The sequence below is a fragment of the Acartia tonsa genome, chromosome 8 (assembly GCF_053477335.1).
Source record: "Acartia tonsa isolate MP-2025a chromosome 8, ASM5347733v1, whole genome shotgun sequence".
NCBI classification, from domain to species: Eukaryota; Metazoa; Arthropoda; class Copepoda; order Calanoida; family Acartiidae; genus Acartia; species Acartia tonsa.
This window is the reverse complement of record NC_137267.1, coordinates 16,828,688-16,848,273: the sequence shown is the minus strand read 5'-3', so window position 1 is coordinate 16,848,273 and position 19,586 is coordinate 16,828,688. Positions and strand designations below refer to the sequence as shown.

At 32.7% G+C, this 19,586-nt stretch overlaps 1 protein-coding gene across 2 annotated transcripts in view; it reads right to left on the bottom strand.

Moving 5' to 3' along the window:
* LOC145326131 (transient receptor potential cation channel protein painless-like) overlaps nt 1-19,260 on the bottom strand; it is a 33,471-nt gene extending 14,211 nt beyond the window's left edge. For both annotated transcript variants that reach the window (XM_080169249.1, XM_080169250.1), the window contains exons 1-11: nt 19,102-19,260; nt 18,139-18,238; nt 17,781-17,848; nt 17,314-17,403; nt 16,947-17,016; nt 2,382-2,467; nt 2,029-2,068; nt 1,607-1,683; nt 1,210-1,298; nt 829-895; nt 499-600 (exon numbers count right to left, since the gene is read on the bottom strand). In XM_080169249.1, coding sequence (XP_080025375.1) covers nt 499-600; nt 829-895; nt 1,210-1,298; nt 1,607-1,683; nt 2,029-2,068; nt 2,382-2,467; nt 16,947-17,016; nt 17,314-17,353 — 571 coding nt within the window. In that variant the 5' untranslated portion in view covers nt 17,354-17,403; nt 17,781-17,848; nt 18,139-18,238; nt 19,102-19,260. The remainder of the gene's footprint in view (nt 1-498; nt 601-828; nt 896-1,209; nt 1,299-1,606; nt 1,684-2,028; nt 2,069-2,381; nt 2,468-16,946; nt 17,017-17,313; nt 17,404-17,780; nt 17,849-18,138; nt 18,239-19,101) is intronic.
* Between the last annotated feature and the right edge of the window lie 326 nt (nt 19,261-19,586).

The window sequence follows — 19,586 nt, the reverse complement described above, 5'->3', positions numbered from 1 at the left end:
ATACTTATAGATGGTTGTACGATCACAATCCCTTAAATTATACATATATATATATATATTTGTTAAAGAATTATGGAATTTTTTTGGGGTGGGGGTGGTGGGGGGAGGGCATCAAAGCTCTTTTCTTTATTACGAAAAGCTCAAAAATTAGCTAAACAATTGACATCTTTGGGGCTTTTATTCTCACAAATATGTGGCATCTTTCCCAAATATAGACTTAGGACATATCTGGGATTGGATAATAGCTTAGGATTCCTTTCATTTGGATACTATAACTAATGCAACTTTGCTTAATTTGTCTACTTTTTAAAACTTCTTTAGGTATCTGGTACAGAATACCGCTAGGTTCAGAACGCTCCTAATAGACCAAGCTCACTGGAAATAAACCCATTCCTATATGCCAGTTAAAGTGATTTAGTTTAAAACTCCAAACTAATGAGATTATAACAGAAAGTGTTTGAATTGATACATTGATTGATTGATTGATTATCCTTTCCTCAATGACGACAACAACAATGACAATAGATGTAATAATTAGAGTGATCCATCTGAAGAATGCGCTAACTTTGTGCTGCTCCTCAAAATAAATGGCACCAAATTCTAAACATATTTTCAATTTTTGGATATGGTACAATTTAATGTAAAATGTTGCGGGAATAGAATATTTATAAAGTAAGAACTATAAAGGCTGGTAGTACAAAAAATTTAAAGCAAAGAATTGAAAATCTATAAATTGATGCATGTTTAAAAACAATTCCAGTTTTGAAATTCTTTATTTTCTCATTTTACATTTTATTTGTAAATTTTTATAAAATAATTTCTTCTTACCAAATATGATATAGCAAGCAAAAGAGAACAGTTTCACTACAAGAAAGAAGATAAAAAAGGCAAAGATCTGAAAAAAGATAAGGATAACCAACACGAATATTTTTGCCAAGTTTGAAATTGATTGGACAATTCTAACATGACTATTTACTATCGTAAAAATAAGAGCTAGCACAAAAGAATGGTTATTTATCGCACTGCATTACAGACTAGCATTAATTTCATGATTTTTGTTTTAATATTATGTAATATTGTCTGTAATACGATGCTAAACATGATTTTTCAGTATGGCTGAGATTCAGTTCTAATACAGCAGATATTAATTTGACTGAAAGTTTTTCTAAATCCGAAATTCTTAACTTGACATAAATAAAAAATATTCACCTTCCAAGTTCTGAACCATTTGAGTTCAATAAATATTTCAATGAGAGGATGTTGCAGTAGATGTAATTTTCCACTGTCTATTATCAAATCTAAATATAAGATAATAATTATAGAGTAGCTACAATCCTACAACCAAACGTTCCAATCACTAATTGTAATCTACAGAAGAGGCAATTTTGTCACTTTGTGTATTAACATTTGGGGTGTACATCAATTTATCGGCCATTAGATCCCTACAAAGGAGCAAAAAAGTTATTAAAACAGGATTAAGGCACTTTTTGAAAGTATGACACGCACACAAACTTTTTCAGATATTTCTTTTTCTTCAGTTGGCTTGTTTACATGAATATTACGTAAGTGCAACAATAACGCTACAACTGTAAAAAAGATGTATTACCTAAAACTGTACTTTCAGCCGTTTTGTGCTTGAATAGAAACAAATCAAATATCACTTTTGTGTAAATTGGTCTGTCACTAAAAAAATAATATTTCATGGGTATTTTTTAAGCTCGACATATGATAAAAATAAAAGTTATAAAGTGTTTTGGATGTTAATAAATAAATTTGAGTGAAAGTCCCCATTAAAACAAGGACGCATTTCCAAATCTCAGGGCTCGGCAGCCGCGAATAAGCCTCAAATCTAAACCCGTTTGGATACTTTGAAATTTTATTTGAAAAGATGGATTGCCATAAAAGGGTCAGGTTTAGACTTTCAGATTATTTGTCCTGCTAAATCCCACCATTTCATAAAAGTAAAAATAATCTTTAAACATTTAACAGATAATTTTACTTTTTTCTTGATAGATAAAAATAACTTACTCTTGTTTATCCATTCGAATACAGCTATCGAAAAGATTTCCTAAAATATACAAAATCCCATAAAAGTATTTATATCTAAGAGATATCTACATCCTAAAATTTTATGCATCATTTAGCAACCAATCCTTATATTAAAGTAACAGGATCTCTGTCTGTGTATACAAAAGCATCTTGCTAACCACTGAACCGATATGGTTCTCCTTTACAGTGTAGTTTCATATAGGTCCCGGGAAGGTTTATAACTATATTTGGTTGTACCCTCCCAAGAGAAATCGCTCATAAAAAAAACCCCAAAACGTTTTTTTTTTTAAAGCTAACAAAAAATCCTCTCTTCCAATAATGAAATATTTTACCTGCAACCGTAGAATTGATATCCAGAATAGCTCTCATGGCAGATTCCGGGGCCTCTGGGTTTTCCAGGATTTCTTTAGTCATTGCACTAAAAGAGGTACGATTTCTCGGATCACAATTTTACTTTATGAACGCTTAGCAAGGTGTGGGATTAGATAGACAAAAATTTATATTAGAACAATACACGGCACTAGTGTTGAAAAAACACACAGCCCAAAAGAAGGAATATATTTCACTCAGTTACATCTAATTCTTATAAGAATAATAAGAATAAGATTTATTTTCAAATCGGTTTAGTTATGATAAACATATTACATAGCATTTTCAGATATTATAAATCACATCATTAATAAACTTTAACTAATGTGTTATCTACGATTATGAGGCATTCCATAAACCAGAGGTGTATTAAATGGGGCCTTCAGTGTTCAAAATAATTTAAGTATTTACATATTTTAAAAATTATTTTAAAGATTGAAATGATGTAATTGAAAAAAAAAAAATAAATAAATTGTTTTTTAATCTTAATCTAAGCTCTCTCACAAGCAGCATCATATAAAATGGCTCAAATTTTTTGCTAAATAATATTTAAAAAAATAAAGAAAATCCGAATTGTAGGTGTAAAATAATCACAACCATGGCTATGCAAAGATTAAATAAGATTGTTAGGAAAACATTCGTTGCAGACAGCCTTATTACATACTGTTTCAACTTGAATCATTAAATAAGCTGTAAGGTTTTTAATAAACATTTTACGTGGTTGATAAGAATTAAGAAGGTCATTAAAGCAATTTTTATTCCAAAGGTTAGGTAAACAATAGTATGGGAGATTCTCAATGCTTTTGTATCTAATAATAGGGATATAAAAATGATCACCATCCAATCTCCTGTTGTTTCTTATGTTATTATAAATCTCGTTTTTTCTTTTCCATGTCTCCTGAAAAGAGAGTGGAAGCTTGTCATGAAAAGAAGTTTGGAATAATCTACTAATTGGGGGAGAGGCATAATATTTAATTTATTAAACTTTTCTGCTGTATGTGAGTTATATTTAGTACCAGTAATTAATCTTATTGCTTTTTTCTGTAATTTAATCAATGGCTCAAGGTAAGATTTAGGACAGGATGACCAAATTGGTAAACAATACAATAAATGAGAATGAATGAATGAATGATAAAGAGTGGTTAATGATTTTTTGCAAAGAAAGTTTTTAGCTCTATTTATCATATACAAAGAACTAGAAACTTTTTTTCTAATAAAATCTATATGATACTTGAAACTGAGATTAGAATCAATAAATACACCTAGGAATTTTATTGCAGGTATTTTACTTCTGCTATTAACAACACCAATCTTATCTATCAGCTCAGGATTGTTTTCATTATCATTATTAGAATCAATGAATACATTGATATCTTCCCAGTCTATTGTGTCTTCTCTTTTGTTGAAAATCATGATTTTTGTTTTCTCTGCATTTAAAGATAATTTATTTGCCCTAAGCCAATTGTTGATTTTTTTAAGTTCATTATTTAGTTTAATAATAATATCATTTAGGTTATCTCCCGACACAACAAAACTAGTGTCATCTGCAAAAAGCAATGTAAATAAATCAGTAGCACTGGGAAGATCATTTATATAAATTAAAAACAAAATTGGACCAAGTATCGATCCTTGTGGCACTCCTTTTGTTATCTCCAAGTATTCTGATGATTCATCCCCAATGACTACAAATTGTCTTCTTTGATTTAAGTAATTTTTAAACCAATCCAGTTCTTTATTTTTTACTCCTATTTTTTCTAACTTTTTTAATAAAATGTCATGGCTAATTGTATCAAAACCTTTGGAGATATCGCAGAAGACTCCAATTGAAACCTTATTATTATTTTTAGCTAAAGCAAGTTCATTTATAAGGTGCATTATGGGATGTAAAGTAGACTTTTTGGCCTGGAAACCATATTGGTGTTTGAACAGAATCTCATTTTCAAGTAGAAAGTCATTCAATTTATTTGCAACTATTTTTTCTAAGATTTTAGAGAATATTGGCAAAAGACTTATTGGTATATAGTTAGTTGGTAAAGACTTATCACCAGCATCAGATGGTTTTAATTTACAGATTGGCAGAACCTTAGCAATTTTTAATTGAACCGGAATGACTCCTGTAAAGAAAGATCTATTTATAATATGGCATAAAGGAACAGCTATAAAGTTAATAATTTTCTTCAAAATTGAATTTGAAATACCAAACATATCAGTTGAGTTCTTAGATTCCATGCCTTTTACAACATCAATAACATCTTTAGGATATATCTGACCCAAGGTAAACAAAGAATTTGATTCATTTAGCAATTCACAAGGATCAGAGAATGAGGGATTAATATTCTCTTCAATTTTATTTGCTATAGTTGTGAAATGTTTGTTAAATTGAGTAGCAATATCTTTATGGCTAGAGAAAGTTAGTCCCTCATATCTAATTTCATTAATGACTGATGATTTGTCATGTGTTTTTCTTAAAGCCTCCCTTAAAATTTGCCATTGTTTTTTTAGGTCAGATTTATTCTCAAGAATGATGTCTTTATAATACATTTTTTTCGCCAGCTTTATTAAAGAGTTATAGATATCCCTGTATTGCTTATATCTAGTTGTATTCAAAACTGTTTTGCTTTTAGAATATTTAGCTGCAAGTTTTAATTTTTTTACCCTGCTCTTAAGCAACCCACTTGTCATGAAAGGCTCTTTTTTGTGTATTTTTTTATTAAACCTAACCTTTTTAAGGGGGAATACATTATTAAATGTCTCAGTATAATAATTCATAAAATTATCAAAGCTAGTTTGAGTGTTATTTATGCTTATTACATCTTCCCAGGATTGAGAGTTAAGTATTTCAGAAAATTGATCAAATTTTTCTTGGTTAAATTCTCTAAATGTTACATATTTAGGGTTGTTCTTAGGTTTAAAAGATTCAGAAAAAATAAAGCAAGGATAATGGTCTGAGATTGGATTTAAAATGACACCAGATGAATATCTGTTTGATATATTATTTATAAATATAATGTCGATACAAGATGCATTAGTATGTCCAAATCTAGTTGGTTTTGATATCATAGGTAAATAACCATTTGCAAAGTTGCACTCTAAAAAATCATTTGTCTTATTATGGTCTTGAAATTTCAAAATATCAATATTAAAATCTGCTAGAATATACGAATTTTTGTTGAGAAGAGATAAGTTGGCTTGAAGGTTACCATATGCAATAAATTTTTCTAGTTGTTGTTCAGGCGTTAAATTAGAATTAATGTTGTTTGGTGGGCGATAGATATTTGTAACTAAAGCTTTTTTATTAGTATTAATTTCAATTTCAATAGTTATACTTTCAAATAAGTTTTCTTCAAAAATACACAAATCCTCAATTATTTTTCCCTTTAATGATTTTTTACAGTAAATCCCTACCCCCCCTCCTTTTTTCCCTCCTCTCCTAGTTTTAAAGTAGAAGTCATAATTATCTAAATGAAAGAAATCTGGGTTTGAAATTTCAAAAATTTCCTGAAAACACAAAACATCTATGTTTATATTAAAATTGTTTAAGTTAGATATAAATTCTAACAAGCCCTCAAATTTTGAGTTCAGCGATTGAATGTTCCAAGTAATTAAAGACAAATTATCATTATTTCTGTATTTTTCGCAAAATTCAAGTTCCTCAAAATATCTAGAGTCAAAACTAATTTCATAAAATGGATTATCGAAATTTATATTACTGGAATCAATGTTTGACAATTTCCTAACAAAGTCATAGTTCAAATAATTTTCCACCATATCCGGACTTAGCAAATTATCATGATCCATTAAATATAAGATAACTAGCCTACAGCTCACATTGTTCGCTGGTCTGTAATGCTCTTGAGAATATTAAATATCCGTACTGGAAAGGTAGAAGGCTAATGCAATTATTAAGGTATAAAATCCGATCAGTTAAGAATTTGTAGAGGGCCCGATCTTTCAGGGTTAAGACAGAAGACTTATTTTATGTTTGCTGACCAATGCACCTCTACTCTAAGAATAATATTGTCTGTCGGTCTATCGGTAATGCTCTTTAATAATTTTCCCAGCTTTTATCGAAGATATTTTTGTGTAAAGATTCACTATGCATCATTTCTTTTTATGTCTGTCTGTTGTGAACCCTTTTTGCTTTTATTTGCTTTGCCTTTTGTTTTTTTTTTAAATTCAAGAGCTTCTATAGTTATGGATGTTGTCATCCTTATTTACCTGTTAAATGTTAGTAGCGAAAAGTTTAAAATTTTTATTCCTTACTTAGTCCGTTATTCTGTCTATAGAATACTAATATTTTGTGTGAAGTTTTGTATGACCACTGCACTGATCATCGTTCGTCTGTCTGTTGGTTATGCCGCGTTTTCTTCTTTTTGCTTTTGAGTTTTACTTTTACTATTAGGATTTTTGCTACTTATGGATATTATCATCTTTGTTGATGATTTTTAAACTCAGGGATCTTAGGAAATAATGTTTTATATTTATTTTACATCCCCCATGATGATAAACAGGGGTAAGCCTTCGGTTGATTTAAAAGTTTGAAAACTTCTTGTTTAGAACTGACGAAACACTTATTAGGTTTTTTAGTCAAAGTGGTTACTAAACTTTGGTTAACAGTGTAATTTACAGTCATATGTTACCTCCTTCCCTGAGGAAAAGAAATTTTGGAATTGAAATTATCCTTCTTACTCTATAATTCACTCTAAAATATTTGTTTTCTCAGCTGCTATAAAAATTAGATGGCTTAAATTTTTAATCAAGATTATAATAGACATTTGTTATTATAATTGCTTATTGCTTATTTATAATTCAAAATGTCCGTCCGTTCGTCTGTTGGCTAGGATTAGAGGAAAAAGTAATTTTCTCATTTGCTATTCAATGGCTGAAAATATTTGTTAATATTCCCTATATAGCTTGCCAGTATGGACCATATCTATTGGTTAGTTCTTTCATCCAGTAAAAGAGAAGGAAATGGGGTAAAAGGGTTGTATAATGTTAATGATCTATTTCTTGTTAAAAGCCAAACTTTTCTACAGTGGGGGTTGATCTGTCCATCCGTACGTCCCTAACAGATAGTTCTGATAGCCCTATCACCATGACGTTAGTATGTCCAAATAAAATAACTTTTATTTAAGGTCCTACCCCAAACGTAAGAGTCCCAAACGTCAGAGTGGACAAACGCAAGAGTCCCAAACGCAAGAGTCCCAAACGTCAGAGTGGGACAAACGTCAGAGTGGGACAAACGTCAGAGTGGACATTGCTTAAGTAAAACATCAGAGTCTATGCTATTTTAATTATATGACAAAAAATAGACAGTTAGGCCCCCTAGCCTGCCTAGCCGCGGGCGCTCGGCCCCCTAGCCTATAACCTAACCTAACCTAATCATAAAGAAAATGACTCTGGCTGCAGCACTCAGCACCCTGGCCTACCTAGCCGCAGCGCTCGGCCCCCTAGCCTGCCTAGCCGCGGGCGCTCGGCCCCCTAGCCTATAACCTAACCTAACCTAATCATAAAGAAAATGACTCTGGCTGCAGCACTCAGCACTCTGGCCTACCTAGCCGCAGCGCTTTAATGATTATAAAATCGAGACTCATACGTTTTACTTATAAAATGTCCACTCTGACGTTTGTCCCAAAAATCCTGCGTTTGTCCACTCTGACGTTTGTCCCACTCTGACGTTTGGGACTCTTGCGTTTGTCCACTCTGATGTTTTTCCACTCTGACGTTTGGGACTCTTACGTTTGTCGTGGAACCTTATTTAAGCTATTAAATGACATATTTACTTAAATTTTTGCTGAAATCTAAATATTTTCTCTTTTAAGTGCAGTTACTCTATATTTCTTAATGTTCTTTAGTAGAATTGATTAATGTTTTTATTTTACGGATTTTGTCATCCTTGTTAATGTTATTAATTATCAGAGATAATTACTCTTTTTAAATACTATCGCTCCTTGCCTTACAAATTTTATTCTTTTATTCTTCAATTAAATGTTCATTTTATCATCTCTTCAAATTCAGCTTGTAATAAAATTAGAATGCCTATGATTAATTATGTACTCCCCTCCCGTCTCTCTCTCTCTTTCTTTCTCTCACTCCCCCCCCCCCCCACCCAACCTCTCTCTCTCTCTCTCTCATTCTCCCGTTCTCTCTCGGTCTCCCCCCTTTCTCTTTCTATCTCTCTCGCTCCTTCTCTTTTTCTCTCTCTCTTCATATATGCGTTACACATAATGATTCGACTTTAACATTTTACGTTAGAATATCTGTTTAATATATATTTAATCAGTAATTATTAGTTTTATATTTACACCCAATGTAACAAAACACGATCTAACGTTTTGCTCCATTTTTTTTATCATATTTTAAAGATTGAAATCCTAATATTCTTCATTTCATTTTATCGTCCTCAAAGGGTTGAAATGTTTAGTTCAATATCTGACCACATTACGGGAGTGTCGCATGAATCATTTCATTTTAAAACTAAGTTTTCTTAGATTTACTATAATATAAAATTAAGTTTCCTGTTTTATGAATAGAAATCAAATACTTCAATGTTATTTAAATAGCAACATGAATTAAAAGACTAAATTTATGATGCTAAAAGTAGAATAATGGGTCTTAACGTTCTGGTCAATGAGAATTTAATAGGGATTATTGGAGCACTATGAGTTTTATACACTATACTCTTGGAAGATTCGAGCTCATTTATAGACGTTTATTTCCTATAGAGATCTGTCATGGATCTTGATGCAATAAAGCAGGCTGTTTTGTAAATGTTAAAAATTGGAAGATTTCATTAAATAAAAGTAATCGCAAATATACTTAGTAAATGATTGTGAGAGAACAAATATAAGACTATAGTCATAATTCTTATTAGAAGTAAAAACAAAGAGAAAAAAACTAAAAATCTAAAAAAAATCTACAAAAAAAAACTGTAGCAATAAACGAGAGTGTAGAATGTAAATAAAAGACCCAAGCATTGTTTATATGAGGCTGGGAGTAAATACAAAAAAGTAAAATATTCTAAAAGAAAAAAAGTTATTAAAGTATTATACTTTACTGATATATAATGATGGTAGTGATTGTTTAAATAAAAAAAAAAATTTTTACTAAGTAAATGTATTGAAAGTAAGATCTTTTATTTTTAAATTAAAACATTAGAAAACACTACAAAATAATAGGTTAGAGTTAGGGCTGCTATAATAAAAATTTGTTGCTTTGTATATTATATTTAAGACATTTGAAAATTTATTAACGGGGGTTGTAAGAAGAGAATGAAGGGTAATATGTGTTGCCAAAGCAGAAATTTATGGAAATACAAAACTAATTGACAACAAAACATTTACTTAGTAATAAAATCTTATAAAAATGAATGAAAATATGTTCATTTGATGAAGTAAATCTTATTACAAAAAAAAATAAAGAAAGAAATAAAAGCAAAAAAATGTAGATCAAGAAAAAAAGTCCATGTTTATTAATTCATTTTTTAGAGTTTAGAAGATCATTTGCATTTTTAAAGCTGATCTTGGAACTGTATACAGTACCATTTTTATCGTTTTTCTTTATAAACTTAACAATAGTTCCATCAATGAACCATACCTTACTAAAGAGATTAGATTTTATATATTCTTGTAGAAGGTCAAATCTTCTTTTGGTAAGCACTTGTGTGATGTGTACAGCCTTGTCCTCCTTCTGTTGGCTCGCTCTTGTTGTACTCCTCCTCTGGGATCCCTCCTGTTGTGTTGGCAGCTCTGTTTGTTTCAGTTTAAACTTATTTGCAAGAATTACTGAATTTAATCGAAGAATTAATATAGAGCTGGATCGGTTTTAGTCAGTAGTTACAATGTCCATTGAGTGTGATTGCCTTTTGACCGTATTATAAAATAGTTATTAATAAAGAGTTGGGCTAGGCAAGGTTCGAAGCCATTTTTGAGAATAAGTTTTCCCTTCCTTGATATTAGAGAGGGGGAAGAGATGTATTATTACATTAGAAGTGGGAAGCCTCGATTTAGGGGTATATTAGTTCTTTAGTATGGCATGGGCCATAATAAGATATGAAAACATTGTACTGTCCCGGTAGATCGGCACTGGCCTATGGATAGGAATGCCCTTGCTGGTAAAGCAATTATCCCACTCGGAGGGTGGGAGGTTGTGCCCTTTCTGTGGATAGAAAGAGGAGAAAAAGTTGCACTGTACCGTAGGTTTGGTGCCTGCCTGTGGAGAGGTATGGCTGGCCAGTAGTGCAATATATTCCACTTGGAGAGTGGAAGGTGGTACCTTTCTGCGGATAGAAAGGTTAGAAAAGTTGTACTGTACCAGACACTCTCTATGGAGAGAGGGTCTTGCCAGTAGGGCAACATATCTCGTTTGGGGAGAAAAGGTTGCTACCCCTCTGTGGAAGGGGGGGGGGGTGAAGGGGAAACAATTGAATGTCCGGGAATAAGGAAGGCCGGGGAATAGAGGTAAAATGTATTGAGTCGGTCTGGACAGTACGACAATTATCTATTGACGGAGGGGAAATAAGTGTTACACTGTACCAGACTGGGAGAGTTGGTAGGGCCAAATAAATTTAAGTTGTACTGTCTCGATAAAGTGGGGCAGGAGAAACATACACACAAGCTGTTTACCAGACACACATACACACGCACATACACTTACTCACATTAGTACTTACAAACACAGACACACACATATTCTTTCATAACATATATACATACACACACACACTCATTCTCTTCTCTTTACTCTGGTGTCTCTACCCTCTCCCCTAGTCACAAGGTGAAAAGGGGAAAACCTGTTTTGTCTCCCACATGCCTTATCTGAAGAAAGAATGAAATATAAAATACTTAGTGATGGCTAAAAAATTGTAATATTCTATAAGTTTAACAGTGAAAAAATTGATAATTTGTAGATATAACATAAATAATAAGCTCTGTTTTAATTTAAGTTGTAGTGGTCAGTTATATTCTAATCCTTTTTATTTATATGTCTTAAGTTATAGTTGGTATTGAGAGAAAAAGAAGGGGCTACATTTAATAAAACTCGTTTTTTAATTTCCCACCCACCCACCCTGTTTTTTAAAGAATTCATCATTTAACCATCCACCCAACTGGTAAAAAATAATCCATGAGAATTAAATACAAATTATCTATAATTATTTCAGATTAAATTGTAGAAGGTCATCAACCAGAGTTAAGAGTTGACCCGCCGCCATTATGGAAGGAGATAAGAGCCCTAGCTCAAGTCCTAGAAATGGATCCGAAACTCCACCCCGAAAAGATACAGGTAGTTCACCGGAGGTGCCAGGGACACCAAAGAAACAAAAGAAGCAAGGGAGTCCCATTACTGATATCCCTGCAAATAACACTAGTACTCCTGCCGGTGTCAGGGATAAAGATGGTAAGAGAAACCATGTGCATAGCAGTTCAAAGGAGACGTCCAGAGAACGGTCAAGGTCTAGATCTGTAGTGCAGAATAAAAATGAAAAAGACTCAGTGGATAAGGTGACACGTCTTGAGTCACAAATGGATGCCGTGTTTGGTATTTTAAAAAAGATTGCAGAAAGTAAGGGCAATGCAAAGATACGGAAGGATAACCTAGGACAAGGAAACAGTTCTGACGAAGAGGGGGAATATATCAACGAAGCTAGTTCAGAGGAGGAGATAGACTTTTTACAGTCTAATCAACCATCGCTTTTGAGACAAAAGGCTCCACACAAAATGGAGAGTAGTAGGATGTCCATGCCTGTCAAATCATGGACTTTAGAGGACGAAGGTCCTGGCACTAGCAGAGATTCAAGACACAGAAATCAAACTTCAAGAGGGGTGAAAAGACAAGCAGAGGAAGATTTGGGTTTGAGTCCAAAACGCAGCAGGTCCGCTAGTTATGTAACCATGGGGTTACCCGCGATCAGAGATTCAAAGGTATAGTTAGACAATAATTAGTATTTAAAGTAGAAGAGTTTGTCTGTAAAAAGTATTTCACCAATTAGAACCCGAGTTGGCTCTCTTTAATTCGATAATTAATAGAAGTACTGGGATGGTTTTTAATTAATTTCAATTACTTCCTTTATTCGGTTTATTTAGTGCCTCCAGGGGCATAGTTCTTAAGTTATAAGGAAGAATAGTCATGTGTTGTCAAATATAAAAATGTTGAACAGTACCTTTAAATAATATGAGAGTTAATGAATCTTAATTGTTTATTAATGTTTACACACATCAGTTTAGTGACTAGCTTTACCTAGCTTTGCTAATGTTCTCCTCTCCCTTGTTTTTCTAAAAAAGTTGGGGGCGCGATACCAACTTTTAATAAAAGATTAAAATAAAAGATGAGTGTAGAAAATTGATAAAACGAATAGGGAGGGGGGGGGGTGTTATAATCTGAATTCACAATACAACGTAAAAAATTTTTAAAAAATCATGTAAGAATGGGATATTTAGGCATTTTATATTTAATAGGGGAAACAATAATATCAGACTGTTATAATTTTAGGCCCCCTGTTAATTTTAGTAAGTAATGTTAATTTTTAGGGGAAACTGGTACAAACCAAGATTCCTGAAGTCTGTCAGTTCACTTATTCTGGTTTCATGCAATATCGCCAAAGAAGACACGGCCAAATTGGTAATCTTGTTACGAACATTAGAAGCGAGCTGATCTTCTTGAAAACCAAACTTTTGGAGTCATTGAACCTAGAGGGCAGTTTAGAGGAAGCGATAAGAAGATTATACTTGATGAAAGCACCGGAAGATGTGAAACCTGAAATACACTCCAGTCTCGATGATTTGTTGTCTGGATACGATTGTCTAAAGAGAATGCAGAAAACTATAAGTCTAATGTTTCGGCCAGGTATAAAATTTAGTACAGCCACGAACTACGCTAACCAGCGCGATGCTGAGCACAGTAAGATGGATGTCAATGAGACTAGGTTGTTGGAAGAACTGATCAAGGAGCAAAAGGCAAGAGACGAAGAGGATGGTAGGAACAAGCAAACCTATGGGGCCTACAAAGAAGGCAAGACTGCTGACGGTGCTACTAGTAGTAATTACAAAGGCAGGAAACACATATCTGATCTCACATGTTTTTCTGCCAAGCTAAAGGTCATATTGTTTCAAAGTGTGAGAAGAAGATGGAACATGACTCAAAGAGTAAGAGCACATGACTTGATCATCTGGATCGCAAACATTATATAGTGACATTGTTTAATGGGTGTGCCCTCCTGTGTGTCATATAATCAGAGCCTGGCGCACAATTACTAAACAAAAGGATTTGACTGTTATATTTGTAGTACCATATTGGAGATCACATACTTTCTATGCTGAATTTCTTGACCAAGATCATTTTAAAAGTTGTGTGGTTGACCAATTAATTTTTCCAGCCTCGTTTATATCTAAGTCAGAGTCATGTCTGTTCAATGGTCCAACTAGTTTAATACATTGGCTATGTTGTTAAAAACATAAGATTCATAGAGATAATAGTTAGTAATATGTACAAATAATTTTCTAATCCGGGATTTCTGAAATAAGTTTTATTGGTTTAATTACTAGCGGGGGCAATCTCAGTGGATATTATGTGACTTATCAACAAATTCTCAAAATTTATTTAAATGTGTAGTTATATATTTCGATAAGTTAATAAGTGAAATTGCCATAAAAGTTAAGTTTAGTCCATGAATTTATAGAATACTATATAGTCTCAGTAACTGGGTGTCTATTAACTTAAATTCACGTTGATCTTAGGGAAAGTCAAGTTAAAGGCCGAGCCGTAGGTGTAAACATTATTATGATTACTATTTACTCATTTTTATATTATTTTCAGACCTATTAAAATGGGAAAGGTACAGACGCCCACAAAGGGCAAATATGGGATGACGGATAGAGGATTTTATTCGAGGAAAATGCAGAGAAAAGCTGTGACTGCTGGGCCAATACATATCCCAATCCAACCATTGGAGGTTCGGAATTTGGAAGCTTTGGAATCATTGGGTCTGGTAGGAAAACAAAGACTACAAGCCAGGTAAAGATGAAATGAGTAAAGTTTAGATGTTTTTTTTTTTTTTTTTTTTTTTTTTTTTTAGAAAACTGTTACCAAATAGTAGGATTTGCATATAACGTCGACATTATTAAGTATGGTGAAAGTCATGGTTCAAATACGTTTCTGACACAAGGAGACACGAATAAGATGCTTTAATAGATGCATGACCAGAGGGTGTTAAATTACCTTGTTAACAAGTATTCTATGGTAATTAAGAAATATAATGTACATAAAGTTCCATGAAAAAATTTAAAATGTTGCATTAAGACTGATTTGGTTGACATTGATAGATAGACTGTTTTTTAAAAAATGGGAAACTTTGTTACAAGATAATAAATGTTTTAGAATAATTAGAAATTCTGTTTAGATTGTCTGGTGTAGCCAGAGCAGCAGGAACGCAAAGACAACAGAACAGGATAATAAAAGATTTCACAAAGTTCATTCACCACCATGGTATAGCTCCGCTAGAGGTTGACGAAGAAATCATTCTGAGTTTTGTGATGAAAGCATACACAGACCAAAAATCTTACAGAACTTCAGAACCGTGGTATTACTGATAATTCAATATTACGCTCTCGCCAGATTGGCGGACGTGAGAAAATTGCGAGCTGGTGACCTTAGATTAGTGAAGTTGGAGGGATATCCAGCAGTTGAAATATTGTTTCGCACTATGAAGAATGATCCAACTGGCAATGGTAGCGTAGCACATATTATAGAGGAACCAGGACAATTATGTCCATACAAAGCAATAAAGTTGTATTATGCACGTTGTGCTTATTACTTTAATGATGGCCACATCGATGATTTGAACTTTCTGCTACCAAGATTCCGCATGGCGAAAGTGACTAGGATATTGATACCTGATGGAAGGGTAGCTGTAGCAGAGTCCACACTAGTAGCAAACATTAAGTCTCTGGCGAAAAGTGTTGGTTTTGAAGGAAAAGTAAGCGGCAAATCTGCCAAAATCGGCGGCATTTCGGCGTCGTGTGCAGTTGGACTGTCTGACGCCGAAGTGCGAGATAAAGGCCGTTGGCGCACGTTAGATACAGCTCAATACTATAGACGCATAAGCGATTCCCACAAACTAAAATTAGCTAGAAGCATAAGTATCCAAACACAACCACAAGAAAGACAGAATTTGAACTATCACGAGAGCAGAGGAACAAATTGTTCATACATTTATGATCTGGAGGTTCAATTTATGTATGTAGAAGACGCCCAAAATGTTAATGAGGATAATGTTAACTTAGAACAGAAAATATTAACTGTCATACAAATGGACACTTGAATCAATGTAAATAAAGATTATTTTGAAAATTGTCTTTGATCCACACAGATAATTAGCAATACAATAACTAGCTTGTACTATACTAGCCGGATTGGTGAAAAGAGAAAAATAGGATAGATTAAGAATTAGAATTGTTATTCTTGACAACTCAATTATCTATGCACAGTTCATTAAGTCAGCATATAGTTTATTTAACTCTTTCGTCAATCTTGCTAGTCTACATTAATTGCAACATACAAACTTCATATCACATTGGTACAAAGTTAGTTAAATATTGCAGTATTAGGGATAAAGGTTTTGCAGTCAAGGGGCTTTGTGTACTATAGCCTAATAAGTGTATCCAGCGACATTTTTCTAAGATGAAAGTCAGCTTTTTACCGGTCAATAAATGCTAATGTTTAGAGGTAAAAATAAAAGATTTCATATCTCGAGTTCTCACCCGGAGTATCAAGGGGGGTATATCTGAGTCATTCTTCGGGGTTGCCAGCTGATGCCCATTTTTGAATAAATCATAGTAGTAGTTGATTGGTCTATCGAGACAAGATCTCATGCCTTCAAGAATGGGCTGTATGGCCCTGAATGCTGCTTTACAGGTAGCTATGCTATGCCCATACTTGTCTTCTTCCTTCTTATCAATTGGAACATTGTAGATACGAAGACAATAATTGCGGTCTCTTTGTTCATGATAGTCAACTTTGTCCTCTAGTTCAGAAATCTTGTTTTTTTGCTGATTAAGGATGGTAACATTTTCAGCAGCATCAGTCTCCAGCTTCTGTACCCTTTCAGTCAGTAATTTTAGGGAGCTTTCAGTGTCAGTTCTGAACTTTGACTGGGCACTTATCTCTTTACTGACAGTTTCTGACAGTTTTATAATATCTGCCTTTAAACCTGCCAGGAGAGAATTATTCTCCTCTAAACGATCTTCCAACGATATATAATTCTTGTCAACCTTCTATGGTCCTTTCTGTACAAAAGTTTGTTTAAAACTTTAAAAACTGATTTAAATATTCAAATATTACTATAAATTTTTTTAACTGTTTAATCACGACTTAGAGTTACCAAAAAAATGAATTGAAAGTTTAACAATGTTAAAACTTTTAAATAACAAAAAATAATCTATATAATTTAATTAAAGAGCTGTATATTGATTTTAATTGATATAATCAAAGAAATTTTATTCACATTATTAACGCTAGATGTCAGAATTTATTACCTTAATGCATAATCTTGATCAGTAACATCCCCATTCAACAGACAAGCTCTTCTTCCAACGTAAAGCTCATCTAAGAAGATGTCAGTATCATTCAAAGAAAATTCTATTAGTGCTACCATAATTCAAGGCCTTTGTATTTAAAAATCAGGTGAATTTTTGAAAATTCATATTTAAATATTTAACCAACCCACCCCAAAAAAAGAAATATCTAAGCAGCGTATTTAAAAAGATTTGCAGCGCATTTTACCACCAAAACAGAAAATCAGTGTTTCATAACTAAATTAAATAATAATTTCTTTTTTCAATTAAATTTTTTTGAAATAATGTAAAAGTGATACTTCAGGGATTAATTACTTGATAGACTTACTAATTTCTTCAACAGCTTTAATTTTGTATCTTGAATCCATTATTTTGTTCAACAATATACGACATTTCTTCTCACAACCAACATTCAATACTAGAAAATATTACTTGGTATATGACCCCAATTATAATAAACCAAAGTTTACCCTTTAATTATCAAAAAAGTTGAACTTGATTGGAACTAACCAATCAAAATTTCATAAATATGAAATTTTATGCCAACATATTTTACAAAAACTTTATAAAAACTTTTGTACAAGTGTAATTTACAGTCCAATGTCCCCTCCCTCCCTGGATATTAAAGCCATTGTTCCCTAACTAGCGTAGCAGAAGCTTATCAAATGAACATAATATATATAAGTATCAGTAATAATTTACAATTATTATTTTTTTCATTTTGTTTACATTTGTTTTTAATTTGCTTTAAGATAGATAATTTATACAAATGAAATATGAAGTTTATTAGTTTACCCTCTCTAAGCAGAGAATCAGATTTGGAATATTCGTCTAAAAAGTTTCCATTCAACTTATTCTTCTTTCTAAAAATATCAAAAGACTTTTAATAATTCAGAATCTACTCTACATATAACTCAAAGCTAATGTCCGTCAGTCAGTCAATTGGTCCACTAGTCAATGGAACTTTGTTTCAATTTGTGAGATTTATCCAGCAGCTATTTGATAAAAACTTAAACGGTCTGTCTGTATGTTTATCTGTATATCTATCTATCTACATGCCTGTGTCTATCTAGCTATCTGTTTATCTGTATACTATATATGTCTACCTGTCTACCTGTCTACCTTTCTATCTATCTATCTATCTATATGTAACCTGACAGGCACGCCAGAATTGAGAAGAAGTTCAAAGCTCTCAACAGTGCCTGTCCTGACAGCATAGAAGGATGCTGGCTCCCCAAGGTTGGTACAATAATCTAAATAAGATTTGACATGCATATCAGTCTCTCCTATAATAAAACAGTCATTTAAAACTATATATTAATATAATTGGATCTTTATACAATTCAAGGTAAAATGTTGTAGGAATCGATTATTACATGAAAAAATAGGAACTTTATAGGCTGATGGTGGCGGTTAAATGGTTAATATGTTATTATAGCACAGCATTGTAAATATCAAAAGACAGCCTACAAAAACAGGGGAAATTGGACTGTAAATTAAACTGGTACCCAAAATTTTAAAAAAGCACTTTATTATATACGATGGTCAAAAAGTTAGGATACATATTATGAATTTTTACTGGTTGGTTTCAAATTAGCAGTATCCAAACTTTTAAACAAGTAATTTTAATTTACATATAGATTTTTTTTGCATTATAATTTGGGATTTATATCGTTCATTATCTTATCCCTTTAGATGAACACAGTAATAGTGTCTGACTGATTATGACGTAACAAAAAAAATTAGCCAATGAGAGGCCACTATAAATTTTACCATTGGTCAATAACGGCCTCTCATTGGCTAATTTTTTTTGTTACGTCATAATTAGTCAGACACTATTACTGTGTTCCTTCAGATCCCAGTGGATTTAGAAACAGATTGCTTAAATAGCTAATGTTTGTAGGGTTTAAATCAGAGATCTAAAGGGATAGGACACTGGTCAATAAACTGATAAAAGTTCCTAAAAACGATACAAAAAAAAAATACCTTCAGTAGACTACAACTAATTGTTGATACGTTTAGACACTCAACTATGTAAACCAACCAATCAAAATTCAAAGCCCCCAAAGTTGTCATGCTCTCTCTGGGTTTGAATTATAAAATGTAAAGCGCCTACCTAACGTAGCTCCATGATCAAGCAGAATTTGAATATGGCAAGGTCTAGTAGGGCGCAGCTTAGCTCCAGCCGCTAGATGTAGCGGGGTCTCGCCGCTGCTGTTTCTGTTTCAATGAAAAACTTTTAATGTTTCCCCAAAAATATGATTATCTTTTTTTTTATAAAAGTAATAGTATATGTGTGTCTGCCTTTCTGTCCCGAGGAAGGATCACATTAACTGATTCTCCTTCTATCTTAATTTTTGGGGAGGGTAGTAAAGAAATCGTCCATAGAAAAGACCCCCCCCCCCAAAAAAAAAAAAAAAATCTATCAAGTGCTCCTCGAGGACTCTAGGTTTAAGTTAAAGAGCAGGTCTTGTAGTGATAATGATTAAGAAATATGTATTTATTTTTCAAAAATTTATAATCTCTGTGGTGACAAAAAATATTGCTTCAAGACATTCAATATTGGGAAGCAAACTTAAAGATATAAAGAGAGGGAGTTCA